This window comes from Ursus maritimus, unplaced genomic scaffold, assembly GCF_017311325.1.
Source record: "Ursus maritimus isolate PB19 unplaced genomic scaffold, ASM1731132v1 scaffold_16, whole genome shotgun sequence".
Taxonomy (NCBI): Eukaryota; Metazoa; Chordata; class Mammalia; order Carnivora; family Ursidae; genus Ursus; species Ursus maritimus.
In genome coordinates this window covers 9428812-9449276 of record NW_024424008.1, presented here as the reverse complement: position 1 = coordinate 9449276, position 20465 = coordinate 9428812, and the positions used below count along the sequence as shown (strand labels likewise).

The 20465-nt window shown below is 40.3% G+C and overlaps 1 protein-coding gene across 4 annotated transcripts in view; it reads right to left on the bottom strand.

Moving 5' to 3' along the window:
- The window catches only part of POLD3 (DNA polymerase delta 3, accessory subunit), a 105587-nt gene that overhangs the window by 56343 nt on the left and 28779 nt on the right, over positions 1-20465 (bottom strand). For 3 of the 4 annotated variants that reach the window (XM_040630842.1, XM_040630843.1, XM_008707348.2), the window contains exons 8-11: positions 17346-17511; positions 14520-14626; positions 8368-8483; positions 6902-6977 (exon numbers count right to left, since the gene is read on the bottom strand). In XM_040630842.1, the coding sequence (XP_040486776.1) occupies positions 6902-6977; positions 8368-8483; positions 14520-14626; positions 17346-17511 (465 nt within the window). Of the gene's footprint in view, positions 1-1483; positions 2295-6901; positions 6978-8367; positions 8484-14519; positions 14627-17345; positions 17512-20465 lie in introns of those variants that run through there. The other variant, XM_008707346.2, reaches the window with a different exon arrangement.

Genomic DNA, 20465 nt, shown 5'->3' with positions numbered 1-20465 from the left:
GACTACGGGTGTGCAGTTTTAACAGTATAAACTGAAAACCAGCCTGGTTCTCGTTCAGAGTTGAGATAACTGCACACACTGCGGCCGTCCTGTCAAGTAACAGCCTCAGCAGACATTCAGTTTGAAGCACTGTTTTAACACAACTTCTCAAATTTATTTAACTCCTGTGGAGAACATGGTAGAGTTTTGTACAAAAAGGAAAAAAAAGGCCCCTACTCGACTCCTTCCCAAGCCTTGTAGACAGCTCAGAGTTTAGGCAGCACACTGAATTGAGTGATCACAGGACTCGCATCATCCCTTCAAAGGTGGAATTCTGACCGCCACCAGAAATTTTTCAATTCAAAATTCAGTTTTACTAGAGATCCCGGCATAATAATTAAGGGGAAGAAAAAAGACTAGACTGTTGCTTTTCTGTTTAATTTGCCATTCTTATTTAGAAAAATGACTAGAGGCAATGACAAAAATAACCATTTAAAAGAGATCACTCTCCAGAGGATTTTTGTAAAGATAAGTCCAGGCTTTCCATCCTTTCACATTTTAAAAAGAAAGGGCTATGGAATATGTCAACCTTTACTCTGCTTGCTACACAAAGCCTCTGCCTTCTCAAGTCCCAGACGTAACGCCAGGACTTATCTCCCAAACTTCTGGTCTCAATCAAGTCCACACGGTGCCTGGCCGGAGAGCCCGGGTGACGGCTGCTAAAGACGTTCACGTTAATCCAAGGTCAGTCGCAATCCTAACCTTAAACAGTGGACGGCTGACTGCATCACGACATACGCAGGCTAAGTCAGACATCCCTCGTCTGTCAGTCGTGAGTCATGCCAGCAGCGGAGTCTGCGTTCCTTCACCCGGAACTCACTGTGCAGGACTCACCACCACACCACCTCGATCCACGGAGCTCACTATCCAGCCATAATGGAAACTGCTTACAGGTTATCACTGGAATAGATGATTTTCCATAAGTGACAAATGAAAATGTTTTACTTGCTGCTTAGTCCTACTAACAACTCGGTCTCTCCATCTTTTCTTGGGCGGCGTGTATTTTTAGGCAAATGGGAGGGTTAAAAATACAGATGAGCAACATCTGCATAAATATGTGTGCTTTATCTCTTCCTCATTATAGTCCTGGAAAATTGCTGTTTCGGACCATCCAGGTTCTTCGAGAAGGAGACATTTTTCTTAACTGTTGTACCCATGCCTCCATTTCATTGCCTGGGTTTCTCACTCTCTAGGTATTGAGAGTGGGAGAGGGGAGGAGACAAAAGTCACAAAGAGCAGTGTAAAGCACGCCCTGTGTCAGCAACATGGCAAGGCCTCCACTGTCGTCAATGCTGACACTAAGTAATTTCTGATGGAGTTGAATACATCATTACATTTCTATTTGTGCTGTGCCTGAGGCTTTTCCCTACCTACTAATTGCAAGTGAAGGTCCAGAGAGCTTTTGTGAAAGGGGGAGAACACAAGCAATGTGCTGGTCTGTAGCCAGGTGTCAGTGTATTTTATAACGGAGGAAGAGAGGATTAGAGGATTACAGGGAGATTTTTGTTTCAGCCTCTAGTCCAACCAAGATTTAAAAGACTTACAGAAAATGGCTTCACACAGAAGTATGGTGTGGAGAAGGGATTACAGGGGGAGAGGTAAACACGTCCAGTAAAATTCAAGGATAAATAAAGACCCACACAAGTCCACAGAATGCAAAGGAACAAGGAGGAATACTTCCTGAGCCGTAAGCGCTCAGGGCACAGGGTGGGTAGGGCCCAGTGAATTAGCAACTAAATGGCTTCAGTGAGAATTCTGAAACCTGTTCCAATTTATTTTTGGAGTGACTTCTTCTCCAGAACAGGTCAAAGACTGTGCTTAAAAAAATGTCCTCAGCATGTAACGGCTTCTTAAATATTCTTTTGCCTCTTGCTTCCAGGTGCTTTCCCTTTGGTTAAAAACCAGAAACAGCATAAACCTCACAAGACGGAAGAAGTCTTTTGATCCAGGCAAGGTGAGGCACAGGATGAACTTACACAGTAAGTGAGAGTCTGTCTGTCTTGGTCTTCTCCTTTGACCACTCCACGTCTCTGACTTAACAGAGATGGCAGTTCACTTCCTCTGGAAGAAGCCAGTAATGGACACTTGTCTGTTGGCTTTGCCCAGAGCAGCAGTCCCTTTCTTTGGGCCCTTTCGTTCTTCTTTGGGTTCTTTTTTCACAATCATAGTGGAGGGTCTGTGTACGGAGGAGGTCTTCATCTTAAGCTCCTCTTCACTATCTGTGCAGGATTCACTCTCGTAGACTTTTTCAGTCACTGGCAGAATAAGGAAAAAATGGGATAGGAATGGGTCGAGTCATTTAGAACGCTACCATTAAGAGAATGAGATATCATGTTCACTCTGATTCCCTCAGATCCTCCGATCAAGGCATATGCTCACCTAGTCCTGAAGCTTTCTCCCGTTGGGAGATCACATCTGGCCACGGGTAGGAAGTATGTGTCCTGATCTCACACAGTCTCTAGCTGGGGCTCAGAACCAACATTCAGCCTTACTGTCTCGTGCTATGTCCCATGCCTTTCAATGGGCCCTTATCATTTGATTGCGTTTGGGTCCTGGTCTATGCTAACTAACTTCCTAAACTGCACTGGAATGGTCTATATCTCAAACACCTACTTCTACCTTCATGCTCTGACTAACTTCTTCAGTCACACTTCTCTGACCAACAGTGCCTACCTATTTCCATTGTTGGTTTCCCTGGCCCTAATCCCTGCTCTGTTTGCCAGTCCCCATCCTGTCCAACCAGGCTCACAGCTACAGACCTTCCTGGCTAGCTCTATCCTGATATCATCCACTCTGCACACCCTAAGTACAAAGAATTGTGGATTACTCCATTGTTCAGTTCTTAGTTCTGAATGACCCAAGGCTTAGTAGTGGTCTACATCATGAAGATAACTGCCCCAAGCGAATTCAAGCATATGACAAACTTGATAGTTTTAAGTAAGGACAGTGATAAAATGAGAAAGTTATCAATTCTCTTAACTCCCTATCAGCCAAGGGCATATTTTGCCCTTTTTTATACCAATAATATTCACTGATCCCGTCCCATGGAAACTTTGAAAAGTGAGCAGTCAGTACAAAGAAGCTGAAAAGGGCACAGGCACTGACTTCCGACAATGATGTCACAGGACTGATGAGGGTCTCGTCAGCATTACTGCGGCGCACAAACCACACACGAGAAACAGTACAATGCCACCTTCCTGTGACTTGAGAGAGCTGCGGCAGCTGTGTCACCAGCTGTATTAACATCCAAATTCCTTCTCAGCCGCCTGCTTGCAGCAGGAGGATGAAGAGAAACCGTAAAGGAAAACATCTCCTCTTCGCTGAACACAGTAACCTAATATGAATAATAAATGCTCAAGCGACTGAAGTGAAAAGTATTTTTCCCATTAAAGAACAATAACAGTTTTAAGCACTTAATTATTGATGGTTCTAACAAAATATATTAGTCAAACCGTCCTAGAGGCAGTGGCTTTGGAATCAAACACATCTGCATTCTAACACCTAGTCTGCCACTGACATATTTTCAAACTTCGGCGTGCATCGGGATCACCCGCAGGGCTTGTTGAAACAGACGGCTGGCCTCTATTTCCAGAGTTTCAGATTCAGTAGGTCGGGCACAGACCTGAGAATGTGCTTTTCTAACATGGTCCCAGGGAATGCTGGTCCGCTGGTCTGGGGACCACACACTTGGACAATCACTGTTCTTTCCTCCCCTGTAAAATGGGGATAACGCCGCCTCACGGAAGGTACGGATGCACCTAATAATCTTAGGCAAGTACCCCTCCCTGCTGTTTTCCCCCCTCACAATGGGAAAGCCATGCTGGAGGTCAACTGGCTGTTGTCAGTAGAGTATCTCTTCTCCATATCCATCTAATCCCATTAAGTTGCATAATTAATGGTTCCCTTGTTAAGAGTTCCTAGAATTTGTCATTACTTTCAAGAGCCTAGGATTCACTTTCCTGATTCCTGTCAACCTACAGGCTAAAAACACTGATAAGCTTTAAATATATATATTAAGTGTTCTCGAAGGCATTACTACTCAACTGTGCTCCACAGACCAGTGGCATTAGAATCTCCCATGAGTTTACTAGAAATGCAGAATTTCAGGTCCTGCCCGAAGGCCTACTGAATCAGAATTTGAATTTTAGCAATATCCTCAAGGAATGCATATACTCAGCCAAGTTTGAGAAATGCTGCTCTAAGATACTTAGGAAATTCCCATGGCATACCGCTTAGTTCAGCAATTATGATCCCTGAATACCACCACCATCTCATAGGCAAATTGAAAAGCATCATGTAACTGGATTATTGGAACAAACTTATGAGCTGCTATTTACTCAATATCTCAAATTATGAAAGTCTAAAGAGTCCCATGCAGATATAAAAAAGAAACAACTTATTACTAGTTGGTGGTATAAGACTTGCTCCTTCATAAGCTGTATTTTGTATTCAAATGGCAGCAGGTCTATAATATCGAACTCCAACATCAATTAGCTCATTATTTCATTACTTATTACTGAAACCACTGGTTGTCTCATTGCCAGTTCTGTGCAATGCATTGCTTGGGGGAGTTAAAAACCAGTCAGGGCAACACCAACAAAATTTCTTAAGCAGCACACTTGGTATACCTCGAGAGCTAAAAGAAGGATTTCTATATTCAAAGCTGTAGTTACTTCAAACTACAGGACAAAGGAGATTTCAGCTTAAAAGATACAGAACCTTTATTTTAACTGAGTAACACGCAACTGTTCTGACCTGCCATAAAAAGTAACCCAGTTTACATGGGTAACATCAGAATTATTCTCCATTCAAACAATGTTTTGCTCTTAGAAATCCACCTTGTCTAGAAGTCTACCCCAAACTTATCTCAGGGGCTCAACTCCCCAGCTCCTGCAGCAAACTCACAGAAAGGGAAAGACCAGTTTTTAAAGCCCCCATACTAACTCTGACCCAGCATAGCACAGGGCAAGCCCCTGTGCTGGTACACTTGGAATAGTCCAAACAGAGAGAGGAAAGCACAACTCCTTTGTTGGTAACAGGAGCCAAGATTCATTAGGTTGAGCTTGGACTAAAAACCTTAAGAAAAAAAAAAAAAAAGAGTGCTATGAGAGCACAGTTTTCATTGTTGCATCCAAGGCTCTTAACAGTCCTGTCTGGAGACAGGAGTGCAAAAAACCCACATCCCATACCTGGCCCGAACTTGAGTGCTGTATTTTGAACAAAGCAATAGGTTTTTAGCCACAAACTCCCAAGTGAATGCTCACAATGATATATCTGACATTTTTCTTTTGGGGTAGAAGGAGGAAAAAACTGGCAGTGATGCTTTTGTCCTCTTAAATTTAAAAGAAAGAAAAAAAAAGAATAAGAACTTCAATAGTAAATATGTATATCATCAATAGTCAAACCAAAAGGCTTAAAAATACACTATTAAAAGACTGAAAGCAAACAAAACAAAACAGAACAAAAAACAAAAAAACCAACCCTACTCAAAGTCTGGAATTCACAGGCTCACAAAAAATTCTGGCACTGAAAAGACAAATTTCCACATGTAAGGAATTGTATTCCCTGATCATATGCTACAATTAAAATGGCACAGGCCTTTCCAGAGAAGTGGGTGGTGGGGAACAATGAGATGGAGTTCACGGTAGCTCTAACAACCACATATCCTAGGAAAAGTGGATTCTTCAGAGTTGATCAATCTTTTTACAATGGAAGTTTAAATCAGAAAAGGAAAATCAAGAAAGGAAAAAAAATAGTTCTTTAGGAGAGCAAATGCCACAGGCAGGGAGAAACTACAATTATGGGCTAGCCAACTAACAAGGGGCTTACAAACCTAAGCCCACAACTCTTTTTAAACACAAAAGGACAGTACCAGCATCGGAGCATCCTACTGGGCTGCAAGTACGAAATCCCCACAGAAGTGTGGGTCAGTGTGGAAGGGGAGGGCAAGCTTAAACAACGGCTGAAGAATCGACCTGTAACTCAAAACCTAAATTCTAACTCCCCTCTAGGTCACCATAGAAAATGCGTGCTTTTACGTAACATGACTTACAAACATGCAACATAAAGGAAGTCATTTGGAAGAGTCAAACCCCTCTGTAGAACAAATGGGACAAAATACCAAGAAGATTCTTGACACTCTCTTTTGAGTCTAATCATCTGTGGGGGCTTCTTTTCCACTGTTCAAATGTATAAAACCACCACTCTAAAAAAACAAAAGCTTCTCAACATCTGTAACAACATTTTAAGTTGGTATTATGGTTTCCATATTGAAAGTGTTTTTTGGTTTTTTTTTTAAAGATTTATCTATTTGAGAGACAGACAGACAGACATGGAGAGTGAGCGAGTACAAGCAGGGGGAGGGCAGAAGGAAAGAATCTTCAGCAGACTCCCCACTACACAGGGAACCTGACACAGGGCTCGATCTTATGAGCCTGTGATCATGACCTGAGTCAAAATCAAGAGGCAGACGCTCAACCAACTGAGCCACCCAGGTGCCCTGAAAGCGTTTTTAAATGTTACCTCACCTGCATCTTAACAACCCCACGTGCAGGCAAAAATGGGTATTTTACATCCATTCCATAGATGAAGAAACTCCCCACCAGGGGTGATGTGGCTTTCATCCAAGATCTCAAAGCACACTTCTACAGCATATGGCCCAAGCAAGCACCGAGGTTCTGACTTTAGTTGTAGTGTTCTCCACGCTCCGCTACTCGGTGTGTGCGCCACAGACAAGCAGCACGGCCTCACTTGGGGTGAGTCACATGCACACTCAAGCGTGCATCATCTCGAGGAAGAGATTACGGAGCCTCTCTGTGGTCATAACTCTATCCCTAGATTTGGAGCCAAAAACTCTTCTTACCTATGCAGCCTTCTTCATCCACAAAGGTTTTCGATTTCAGCACCCGCTTTCGTTTTCTTTTTTCTCCACTTGAGCTCTAAAAGATCACAGGAAGATCAGAGGTTACAACATTCAGTTGATCAATGAATCTACAGAAAAACATAACAAAAGATTTTTAATCTACAATAATCACCCTCCAATATTCCATGATGATAAAAAGGCGTGAGGAACTCTACCCATTTCGTTTTAGGGACCAGTCCTACCACACAGAAAAGTTCTACGTTCTTGTATATACAAGCTGTTTATGAGATAAAAAGTAGCACGTTCAGCAAAGAACTGTGTTCATCCAGTCAGCTAACTTCTGTTGAGTAGTGCAGGCACCATGGTTAAAAAAAGGACCTTAGTAGGGGAGAGAGACAAGGAAAACAGACCACCACAATCCACTGTGGTAAGGCCTTTAATGGAGCGCTGTGGCAGACATTAGGGGAGCACAAAGGGAAGGCCCCTAAACCAGATGAGACGTTTCCATGGCATCCACACTTGCTGTAGATACTTGCTATTTGATTTTTTTTAAAGGTTTTGTTTATTTATTTGAGAGAGAGAGCACAAGAGGGAGGGAGGGAGGGGCAGAGGTAGAGGGAGAAGCAGACTCCCTGCTGAGCAGGGAGCCTGATGTGGGGCTTGATCCCAGGACCCCAGGATCATGACCTGAGCTGAAGGCGGACACTCAGCCAACTGAAGCCATCCAGGTGCCCCGATACTTGCTTTTTCTGCCTTGAATCTGCGACATTGCCCCCATGTAATTTAGTCTCACATAGGTATTACCAATATCAAAGTCCTTTTATCTCTACTGGTCTTTCATTCATTTTCTCCTCAGCTAATGAAGAAATTAGTGCAAAATTTAAATGACAGTCTTAATACAATGAATTAAAGAATGGAATTAAGGAAACGAAAGGAAAACTAAAGTCATAAAGGGAAAAAAAGCTTGTTAGCCCCCTTCTCAACACTAATAGATGTAGACAGGTGCAGCTGAAGATCATTCAAAACTACATTTCCCCATTTGTTGCCAGCTTCTCTCACCTTGCCCTTTTCCAGAAGAGTTTCTGAAGAACAACAGATGTGCATAACTGTTTGTTCTACTCTATTTTCCCACGCTTTGCTCTGATGCAAGCAACACCTTATTTTGCACAATTCCAACAGGAGTTGGGTAACACAGCAGCCCCGATGCTGGAGGTCATGAAAAACAAAACCGCTCCCAGGCCTGACCTCTGCAACCTTCCTAAGACTCTGCCCTTAGAGCTGAACCCTCGCTTCAGGTGAGAAGAGAGGGAATGCCCAGTCTGTAGTACCTACAGGAGAGCAGAACGAGACAAGAGCCATCTACTGGTCTCTGTGAACCGGACAGCAGCGATCGATTCAGATAGGAGTTTCAGGTCCTTAGGAGATAAAGGACAGATGGAAAGGCAACCATCTCAGTGAAGTTTTACCTTGAAAGAAGGAGGCTCTGGTTCAGTCTTCGGCATGGGTTCAGGAGGTGGAGAAGGAGGAGGAGGAGGAGGGGATGGTGACTCAGCTTCATAATCCCCAGGAGAGTCTGGTATGACTGAAATAATGAAACAGACTTAGATAAGAGACTGTGGCACTCTCTGGTACAATGCCTTCTCCAGTGGCTTTTTAAATCCATGTCCAACAAAGGACATTTTGCAAGCAGGAATTCATGACAACCAAGGGCTCTGCAGTTATGTATCTTTAAAATATACATTTTCTTGGGGCGCCTGGGTGGCTCAGTTTGTTGAGCATCCAACTCTTGTTTTAGCTCAAGTCATGGTCTCATGGTTCGGGGGATGGAGCCCCATGTTGGGCTCTGCACTCAGCAGGGAGTCTGCTTGAAGATTCTCTCCCTCTGCCCCTTCCCCTGCTCACTCTCTGTCTCCCTCTCTTTCTGGAATAGATAGGTAAATCTTTAAAAAAAAATACACATTTTCTTAATTTTATACAAAGAAAACTAGAGAACTAAGAATTATTAAAGCTGGAATATACCTTAGAGATCATCTTAGCTTAACTTTTTACTTTACAGAAAAGTCAGGTTATAAAGTTTTTTTATAAATATCCACTGAACATCCACCATGTGTCATGTATTCCACTTACAATTGTTTCATTTATCCTCACAACAACCCTAAGAGACAAATATTATTCACACATGAACAGTTGAGTAAAAAGAGATTCAAAGAGGCTAATGAACTTGCCGAGGTCACAGAGCTTACAACTGAAACAGGAAGTTTTCAACCCCAGTCAGTCTGATGCCACGGCCTTACTACCATTCAGGGCAGACATTTTCTTTTAAGATTAAGTGGATATAATTCTCAGATTATATCAAATGTTCCATGCTGGAGTCTTCGTGACTGTGACGTAAGGATTATTTGCAATCACCCAGAGATGTTTGTTAGACTGAAATTTTCCAGCTGACCTTAAGAGCATAAACTTTGAAGGAAAAACCACCTTGAAACAGTCACAGTTATAGCTCAAACAAGACGTACTCAGTATTGTACAGGGCAGCAATTTCTAGTCATTGCCCAGTGATGAGGCTTGTTTTGCTACAGTGAGATTAGCAGGAAAGAACACTTTTGGGAAAGGAATATTGCTCTGGAAGTGGTATCACCCAAGAAGAACGCATCACCAACAGGATCCCATCATTCCTGAACAGTTCCTGAAATAGTGGTCTTCTACAAGGCTCATGAGAGAGGAAGTGAAAATCCTCAGCTGACCTATTGCTTAATCATCACAAAGAAATTGCTGGTAAAAAGACTGGGTAGCTGCTTAGCCTCACCTGCTCCCTGAATCTCCTGGCTGTATTCAAATTCTTAGCACAAGTCTTGGATCTGAAATTCTCCCAACTGATTAGGTCAGTGTTGAAAATTATGACAGTGGAGGGTTCAAGGCCAAATGACCCAAAGAGGTGAAGCAAAATAAGAGCCAGAACGAAACAATAAATTATACACTTCAGTATGAAATGGGCCCCAAAACTTTATAAGCTCTGGGAAACAAGAGTCAGAAACATATGAGGAAAGTGATCCAGCTAGTAACCCAGCTCTGGGAAGCTAGAACATGACAGGAGCTCAAGTAAGCAAGAGAAAAGTCAAACCACAGAACCAAGCTCCCATTTTTCTGAAGGTATAGCAACTAAGAAAGTTCTGTCACATGTTTTTCACAGGCAGGAGGAAAGTTTACACAGTGAGAATGCCAAAGAAAAGGAATTCTGAGTACTCACAGTAATAAATTAAGGAGTTTTAATTCTATTTCTACTTCAGTAACCACAAAAACACTTAATCCTCGTGGCACCCTCTAAGACCCCTCTCACTGCACAGTATGGAATTGTTTATCTAGACCCCCCCACACACCAACTCTAACCTCCATAGAGGCAGAGACATCACAATTTCCCTGGCACTGAATACAAGTAACAGTATTTTTTAATAAAGGAAAACAATCATCTTCTGAACTACACTTGGGATGAGGGGCTTCTAGGCCAAGGGAGAATTAGCATATACCTCCCTCTCCCTTCCACATCCCCCCAAAGAGAATCATTACAATGATGACAAAAGAATGAAAAGCTGTAAACCTGTCTCTCTACCCCACCCCCACTGTACCAGGGAAGAGAAAAGAAGAGGGAGCCAAGAATTTGTAATGAATAAGAATTTTCAACAAATCCCCAAAAGATGGAAGGCAGATGGGAGAAAGTTGACAAGAGAAGCATCAGTCAATTAGATGAGTCAGATAGGAGAGGTTACTATCTATTACAAAACTTCTATTTTATCTGATTTTTCAAATTGTGTCTCACTTTGTTTAAAAAAAATGTTTTTTAAGTAAAAGATTTTAAGAAAGGAAGGATAGGGGGGCGCCTGGGTGGCACAGCGGTTAAGCGTCTGCCTTCGGCTCAGGGCGTGATCCTGGCGTTCCAGGATCGAGCCCCACATCAGGCTCCTCTGCTATGAGCCTGCTTCTTCCTCTCCCACTCCCCCTGCCTGTGTTCCCTCTCTCGCTGGCGGTCTCTATCTCTGTCGAATAAATAAATAAAATCTTTAAAAAAAAAAAAAAAAAAAAAGAAAGGAAGGATAGGGAAAACAATTAGAATTTTCTGGGCTTTACAAACATTAATCATTCATTCTCATAATAATCCCACAAAATCCCTACTCCTATTATTTGTTTTTAAAAAATTTGCCCATATTCACATGCTAGAATCCATGTCTGCCTACTTTTAAGTCTTTACCACCAAGGCAAGCATTCAGCCTTGATATATTTTTAGTGACATAAGCATAAGGAATGTTTCATACATTGGTGTATTTTAAATATATTTGTAATGAATTTGCAGCTCTTCAGACAAAAGGTACTCAAATAGGGAAATGTAACACTTATCCTGGGAAAACCACCTTTGTTGGTGCAGAATAAGAACTGTGGTAAAACTAATTTCAGAGATCCAGTGATGTAACCACTGTTTAATCAGAGTTCTATGGCACAGACAGGTAATTAGAAATCCTGGAAATCAGTCATAGTTTCCTCGGAAATGGTTTTAAATACCTATCTTAACCTAAAAGAGGTGCATCATTTGCTTAAGATTCTGCATAAGCAATCTGCAAAAGCTGAAAATGTTAGCAAAAACTTAAACATACCAGTTAAAACTATTTCTTCCTAGCAATGTAGATATTACTCTTAATGTGATTTCTTTCCGGGTCTGGCCTTTTCTTGCTTTACAGAGTATGTAGAACTGCTAAGGGTGCTCGTGACTCTACCAGGAAGAGAAAAACAAAGGAAAAGTTCCTTGAGTAGAGAGTAAAGATATGAAGTCGAACAGAATTTTCTGAGAAGAGACTTACTGCTGTTAAACACTCACTGAACACCTCCATAAAAAAAGTGGGGTGAATAGTAAGAAAACCTGCTATGTTAAGCACTGTCCTGGCCCTGTTGATATATCTTATTTGATGTTCATAAAAAACTTACACAGTGTGTGATAACATCCCCAATTTAGAGATGGGGAAACCAAGAAGTGGAGAAGTTAAATGATCTGCCTGAAGTCACACAGTAAGCGACAGAGGGAAGATTTAAATTCAGGCCTGTTTGACTCTAAAATCCCTGCCATTTCCTCCACTGCTGCTGCTTATCTGCTAATTTCCAGCTGAAGGCAGCATACTGAATAACATATATTGGTAATAAAATGGTAATAGGTTAGAGACGGTGTGAAGGTTTAAATTAAAGTTCATTGGCTTTGAGACAAAGAAAAAATTTAGGAATAAAATGGCAAAGGTTTATAAATTTAGTCAGATGCTAAAAAGTATTTTTACTAGATAAAAAATCTGAGAGCCTCTCATCTATATATCTTTATTATAGGTTGTCCACCTCTATCACATTTCTTCTCACTTCTTTCCAAACTAATAACCTCACTCATATTTCTCATCACCCACAGGTATTATTTTTGTGGGCTAAGGATCAGAACTACAGAGAGTATTTCAGAAGTATGTAATAGTACTCAAACAACCACAGTAATTCCTTGACTTAGAGCTGACTCCTTCCCTAGAGTATCTAGTTTACCTTTTCAAAGTACATTAGGCTGATGGCTTGAAAGACTTCCAGAATCTTCCCCAAGTCCTTTTCCTGGTTGAAAATATGGACGACTAATCCAATTAGCACATATTCCTATTACTTCCTAATTATTTTCCCATGTATCTGCATGGAGTTGCCCCTATTTCTCCTCAATTCTTAACTGGTCAGAATGTTCCTTTATGTTCTTGTTTCATCTCCATGTTTGGGTATCTTCCTTTCAGTAGTCTTGGTCAAAGCATTTTGCTAAATGACATGGAATGAATATACAGCAACTGCCCCTCTGGGATGCTCACAATACCCTATCCCTACCCATTCCAGAGTCATTAAAAAACCATAGCTCTGGTGGGCACTATACCTCTCACAGGATATCGGAGGCCATAAACTCCCACACTAAGCATGGCTGTTAGGATCGAAATCCATGGAAGAGTCAAAGATGTACCTCTATCATAGATTTAATTTCCTCGTACAATTTCTTGGGTCTGTTCATTTATGTTATGATCATCCATTTATATAATTTGCTTTTTCACTCATTTGTACATGTACAGTTGCTGAGTTGCTTTGGGGGAGCCTCTGTTGCCATTTTCAGTTCTTCTTATAGCAGTTTCTGGTAAAAGTAGAGTCTAGCAAGTTTATTTTGTCCTTCAACAGCAGAATAGATTCCTTTCTCTTTGTTATTCTTCTTTAATCTCTCTCTTTTTTTTAAGATTTTTATTTATTCATTTGACAGAGAGAGAGACAGCCAGTGAGACAGGGAACACAAGCAGGGGGAGTGGGAGAGGAAGAAGCAGGCTCCCAGCGGAGCAGGGAGCCCGATGTGGGGCTCGAACCCAGGACTCTAGGATCACGCCCTGGGCCGAAGGCAGACGCCCAACGACTGAGCCACCCAGGTGCCCCTCTTCTTTAATCTCTTTTAACATCAGTTTGTTTGTCTTTGTACCTTCACCTGATGCTGAATTCCTTTGGACTAGATCTCCCCAACCCCTCAAAATGTTTTATACCCAATACAGCAAAAATTCATGGAGAATTGATTACAGAAACTCAAGCTTTTCACCACTGTTCTCAAAGTAGGGTAGAAGTCATCTGGCCTATCAGTTCAACCGAGGCATCTTTCTCTTTAACAGCCTCCTCTTCCTATACACCTTCATTTCCACATTTACACTCTTTGGGAAGAGATCTTGGCTCTTAGAATACTTGATATTCTTTGAAAAGACACATTAATTTTCCAGATAAGAATCCTGCCCTTATTCTGTTTATCTTACAACAGTGCCCACAGCCTAAAACTGAAAGGGCCCATGGCATCATGCCCTTTCAACAATGATACTATAGGTTCTTAATCTTAGCACAGTTTTACTTCTGTAGTGTGGAACACCATACCACCAATACCCTTGATGCCTACGATATTACCCATTTTAAAAGATTCACATGAAGGTAGCCAAAGGAATATGTCCACTTCATTTTTTAAAAAGAAAAGCTCTTTGATAATATATATAATAATAATCCTTATTCTCTTTCCTTTTATGTTCGTTATTTTGGCACATTACCAGAAAATGATGGCTCTGGTCAAAAGGCTAAAAGTAGACTTTAATGGTGCTGTATGTCTCTCAACATTAGGATTGCTACTGTCATTGTGACCTATAATAAATTACTTTTTAACTCCTTAAGCATAATAAGAATTGACCCACACTACTGACTGAATGTTTTGTGTTCCCCCAAAACTCACATGCTGAAGCTCTAATCCCTAATGTGATGGTATCTGGAGCTGAGGCCTCTGGGACGTAATTAATGGAATGAGATTACTGCCCTTATAAGAGACAAGAGAGACGATTTCTCTCTCCACCATGTGAGGATGTGGCAAGAACGTATCCTACAAAATAGGGAGAGAGCTCCCACCAGGAACTACACATCAGGCAGTGCCTTGATTTTGGACTTCTCAGTCTTCAGAATTGTGAGGAATAAATTTGTCTTAAGCCACCCAGTGTACGATATTTTTGCTATAGCAGCCTGACTGAGACAATCCCACCAGCCAAAAATTAACAGCAATGCCCACCTTCATCTTCACTGCTATCAGACTCAGGAAGTTTGATTCGTCTCCTCTTTTTCTTCATATTTTCAGTTTCTTTTGTCTCATCATCAGATAACTCCGCTCGCTTCCCCCTGTTGGAATCCAGGAATAATTTAAGCATGTTACACAAAATAAAAATATTGGTGTATATATATGCTACTATAAGTCCTGCTTCATTACTCGTGGTCTTAATTCCAGAGGATAGAAGAGTCAAAGTAGACCAATAAGGATTCTTTTTAAGGATACTCTGCTAACTGACCACAACTAAGTCACTTCATAGGGTGACCAGAATTAAACATTTTTCTAGCTCTTTATATTAATCATTGGAAGCTACTTACCAGCTCATCAGGAATCATTACAAATTCCTACAAATTCTTTCTTACCTCTCCTATTGGCCTTTCAATCATTCAACAAGCATTAAATAAGCAGCTACTAAGTAGAAGCTCTTTGCTAAACACTGAGGATGAAAGATGAAGAAATACTGTTCTCAAGAAGCTCTGGCAGGAGAAATAGATACGAACACCACCAAATATAAGACAATGTGATAGATATCAATGGACAAATAAAATGTTATGGGACAAGACTCTTGAAAACTGAAAGCTAAGTGGAAGTTTATCAGATTTTAAAAAAAGGGAGATAAAGATATTAAAGAGAAAAAACAAATATTTTAAAGAGGAAATATGGGCAAAGACATAGATGTAAGACCTTAACGTGATTCTAATGACATAATAAAAAACTAGATTCCATCTTGTCATTAGTTAGCTCCTCTGGATACTCTATCACACTATTCAAATATATATGAGATACAGATTTTATCTTCAAGTAACTTATTTCTTATGTAACTTTAAATATCAACTTATTTTTCTACCTCAAGCTAGAAAAAAACAAATTAAACCCTCAAGTGATTCGAAAAAAATAATAAAGAGCAGAAATCAATGAAATAAAATAGAAAAACATTAACAAAGCCAAAAGTTGTTATTCTGGGGCAAAAGATTAATAAAATTAATAAACCCTTTTATAAGCCTGATTAAAAAAAACCCTTTTATAAGCCTGATTAAAAAAAAACCCTTTTATAAGCCTGATTAAAAAAAAACTACCTATTACCAATATCAGGAATGAAAGAATGAAGGAATCTGTAGTGACAAGTACAGATTCTATCGACACTCAAAGGATAAGGCTATATTAGGAACCTTATGCCCATAAACTCAACAACTTAGATGAAATAAATTCCTTTAAAAGTATAACCAAAACTGGGGTGCCTGGGTGGCTCAGTCAGTTAAGTGTCTGCCTTCAGCTCAGGTCATGATCCCAGGGTCCTGGGATCAAGTCCTGCATCGGGCTCCCTGCGCAGGAGGGAGTCTGCTTCTCCCTCTGCCTCTGCCTGCCCCCCCGCAAATGAATAAAATCCTTAGGGAAAAAAAAATATATATATATGTATATATATCTAAAACTGACCCAACAAGAACAAGAAAATTTAAATAGCTCCACTTAAAGAAACCATATTAATAAAATAAACCTTCCACCAAAGAAAACTCTCAGATTGGATTCACTAGTGAATTTTATCAAATCTTTAAGGAAAAAAAAATAATACACATCTTACATAAACTCTTTCAGAAAACAAAGGAGAAAGAAACTACTCCCAACTAATTTTATGAAGTTAGTGTAACTTTGATACTGAAATTTGATAAAGACATTGACAGAAAATAACTGATCTACAGCCCTTAGATGCAGTGGCCAAAATATCCTTATAATACTAGCAAACAGAATCCAACAATTTATAAAAAGGATAATGTCTTACGACCAAAGTGAAGTTTATCCCAAGAATGCAAGGTTGGTTTAACATTTAAAACCCAATCAAGATAAATTCACCACAATAAGAGAAACACCAAATTATCAGCTCAATAAATACAGAGAAAGCTCTGTCAAAATTTAGCACTCATTCATAAAAAAACCTCCGCAAAGTAGGAATAGAAAAAGATTGCCTCCATCTAGTAAACGGCATCTACTAAAAACATACGGTTAACATCATACTTGGTAATGAAATACTGAATGCGTTCCTGGCTATAACCATCAACAATGAGTGTCTTACCTATGGGCTAGGGACATTTTAATCCACCCATGTGACATATTCTTGGGGGTAAGGCCCACTGGACAGAACCTTGACCCTCTGAAACTTCAGCATTTTGTTGATGTTTTCTACTAGAGTAGCCCCAGCCTCGCTACAAAAGTCAAGTATTTCTGGGCCTATCAGTGCTGACAGTGTCTTTATAATTTCTTTCAACAGACTAATTCCTACCAACTATGAGGTAGTGTCTCAAATTCCTGGATCCATTTTTAACAGCTTGTGTGCTTTTTATTTTCTTTTCTAATTACATTTTACCACTTGAAAAATAAACTCATTGATATAAAAAGAAAACAAAGAACTTTTTCTCTTAAATTTGACTGGAAACAGTAACCCCTCGCTTGGCAATCTGAAGTGAAAAACAGACACAGACACAATCCGGCACACTTATGCCATGCCCACAAATTTAAAGTGAAGTAAAGAAAAAAAGACAATCAATCTAGATCGATGGGGCCCAAAAAACTGGCTTTGGGCTCTAAATCATCTAAACTGGCTGATTCCACAGTTCTACTTCACTAGATAAGCTGAGCTTCTCTCTCTCTCTTCATTTTGGTTATACGGCTGTATCCCTAAGGCATTAAGTAGGATTTAGTACCCAACTGAAAACTGCCTGCTGTCAATAAGCCCAAACAGACCTTCTCACCCCCAGCAGACACACTCCTACCCCACAGGCAACAAAATTTTCCTACCTTTTTTTTTCCTTCTGCTGCATCTTAACAGGCTCTGCTTTTTTGCTGGATTTCTTCAGGCCTGTAGGGGCTGCCAGCTTTGGTTCAGTGACAGACACTGGAGGTTGCTCCACTATTTTTTCTTCTTTCACTGCTTGTTCTGAATCCAAATTGACTTTAAGTTTATCTACAAATACAGTATAGCAGATGATATATAACTTCATCACGCAATATTAATCTATCATTCCTCTGACAGTCTACTAAGTGCCAAGTAATTTGTTAGGAGCAGGGGCTAAAGGGATAAAAAACAGTCCCTGTCCTAACAGAACTCAGGGTCTAGTCAGAGGAGAACACGTCTCCTTTCCAACTACCACTCTAACTCTAACTGTTTTCATTTCTGCCTCTTGCTAATCCCTCATTATATCACAGCCCCCAGGCCAAATAATAGTAAAAGCAGGGCTTACAAAAAGCAAATACAACTTTATGAGCTAACATCTTTCTCATTTATTAGATGAGAAAATTAAGAGTCTGAGGGATAAAAGATGTTTTCCAAGAGTACACAGCTTACAAATATTGACAACAGAAATTTGTACCAAGATCTTATTTTCTATTATATTCTATCTTCTTTTTTTTTTTTTTTTAAAGATTTTATTTATTTATTTGACAGAGATAGAGACAGCCAGCAAGAGAGGGAACACAAGCAGGGGGAGTGGGAGAGGAAGAAGCAGGCTCATAGCGGAGGAGCCTGATGTGGGGCTCGATCCCACAACGCCGGGATCACGCCCTGAGCCGAAGGCAGATGCTTAACCGCTGTGCCACCCAGGCGCCCCTATATTCTATCTTCTTAAACCTGGATACTCTTATCATCTCACTACTATCTTAATGATATAATTAAAAGATTACTCTGGAATCAGAAAAGTTTGATTCGCACTGTTTCACTCTGGGTAAATTACCTAAAAGTCTTCTCTGTAAAAACTGAAGTAATATTTATGAGACTATTGTAAGGATTAAAAGGGATTAGTATGTGAGGTTAGATGACTTACCCAAGGTAACACTGGTAGAAAAGGTTAAGAGTCAGGATTTGAACCTAAGTCAGTTTAACTCCTCAAAATCCTTACCTCTTTCCCCACATCAAGCTGAAAAACACAAAAACAACCACTATGCTGTGCAGAGAACTAAGAAATGCAAGCAAGATGGGCCTAGCCATCTGAGAAATTATAGAACAGACTTCGTGCTCCATTTAGTGATAGTTTCTTTCAAGAGAAGTCACAAAATACTCTCGGAAAGCTGTCAACAAGCCTGAGGCTCAGTAAGTAGCTATGGTTATATGCTGTGAAACAGCTTAAGCCAGCTACAGTGTAGAAAAAAACAACTGATATCTTAGCCTTGGCCATCACGCACAGCTTAATATAATAGTTTATAAATAAAGTATATTTTGTGAAAGAACAGATGATGGATAAAAGTATAACATGCAATCTGTTTATACTTTATTTATTTTTTAAGATTTTATTTATTTATTTGACAGACAGAGAGACAGCCAGTGAGAGAGGGAACACAAGCAGGGGGAGTGGGAGAGGAAGAAGCACGCTCTTAGCGGAGGAGCCTGATGTGGGGCTCGATCCCAGAACGCCGGGATCACGCCCTGAGCCGAAGGTGGACGCTTAACCGCTGTGCCACCCAGGCGCCCCTATACTTTATTTTTTGAAGACTTCACTGAGAATTCTGAATGGTGGAATCCACTAGAGAATTGTGGCATTCTCTCCTGACTTTTCAAAACTGCTGTTCGCAAGTATCGGTACTTCTCAAACTTTTCCACCGAATTGTACAGGAGAGTAAACATGCATCTCCAGGGGGTAGAGAGTCGTAAATGACCCTCAAAAAGCAAGTTCTCTGAAGTTGCACGTATATCCTTACAGTTTATGCAAATTTTGCATTCTGTTACAGAATTTATATCACATTGACAGCAACTGTTTTAAAATTACAAAAAAAGTTAACTATTTCCTACCTCCCTCTTGGGGGAAGGAAAGAGAAGCTATTGCATCGAGTCTACCAATTTCAGGAAACTGATCTTAATTATAACACCAGTGATCAAACAGATTTCAACATCCAGAGTTTTTACTCTCTGTCTTGGTTTCACAGTATTTGAGGAACTCCTAACTCATTCACATATGTAGCTACAATTGCCAATTAGCTGTTAAGGAGGCAGTTCATTGCAACATTTTCAGACTACTGTTAAGGAAAATTAAACACACTTTTTTCTTTTTATCTGAATGATCAAGTCATTTGTATCATCTGACTAATAAAAAGCATCTCCTTTTTTATACTCAAGAAAATACAAACACCAATACAGGATACAGATGACTTCTTAGTTTTGTCACCAATGCTGTAACTTTTTTTCACATAGAAAGCATTAAGGTTCTTGTTAATGAGATAATTTACATACCAAAAAATTCACCCTTTTACTAAAACTCAGTGGTTTTTAACTGGGCAAACATCACCACTATCCAAATTCAGAACATCTTCATCACCCCAAAAAGGAACCCTCTACCCATTAGTCGCTCCCTAATCCCAACTCCGGCCATCACACTAATCTACTAACATTCTACATCCTGTCTCGATAGATTTGCCTATTCTGGACATCTTGTATAAAGAGAATTACATAATCTGTGGCCTTTCCTGTCTAGCTTCTTTCACATGTTTCAAGGTTCATCCATATCATAGGACAGGTTCATTCCTTTTTTATGGCTCAGTAATAGTGGGACTGTTGTGGGACTGAATGGCTCAGTCAGTTGAGCATCTGACTTCGGCTCAGGTTGTGATCTTGGAGTCCTGGGATCAAACCCCGTATTGGGCTCCCCACTCGCCAGGGAGTCTGCTTCTCCCTCTCCCTCTGCCCCTCCCCTACTCGTGCTCTGTCTCCCTCTCTCTCAAATAAGTAAAATATTTTTAAAAATAATAGTAACATTCCATTGTGTGGTTCTATCACATTTTGATTATCCATTCATCAGATGATGGACCTTTGGGTTGTTTCCACTTTTTAGCTATTATGAATAATGCTGCTATGAACATTTGTGTACAAGTTTTTGTGTGGACATACAGTTTTAATTCACTTGAGTAGATATGTAGGAGAGGAAGTGTTGG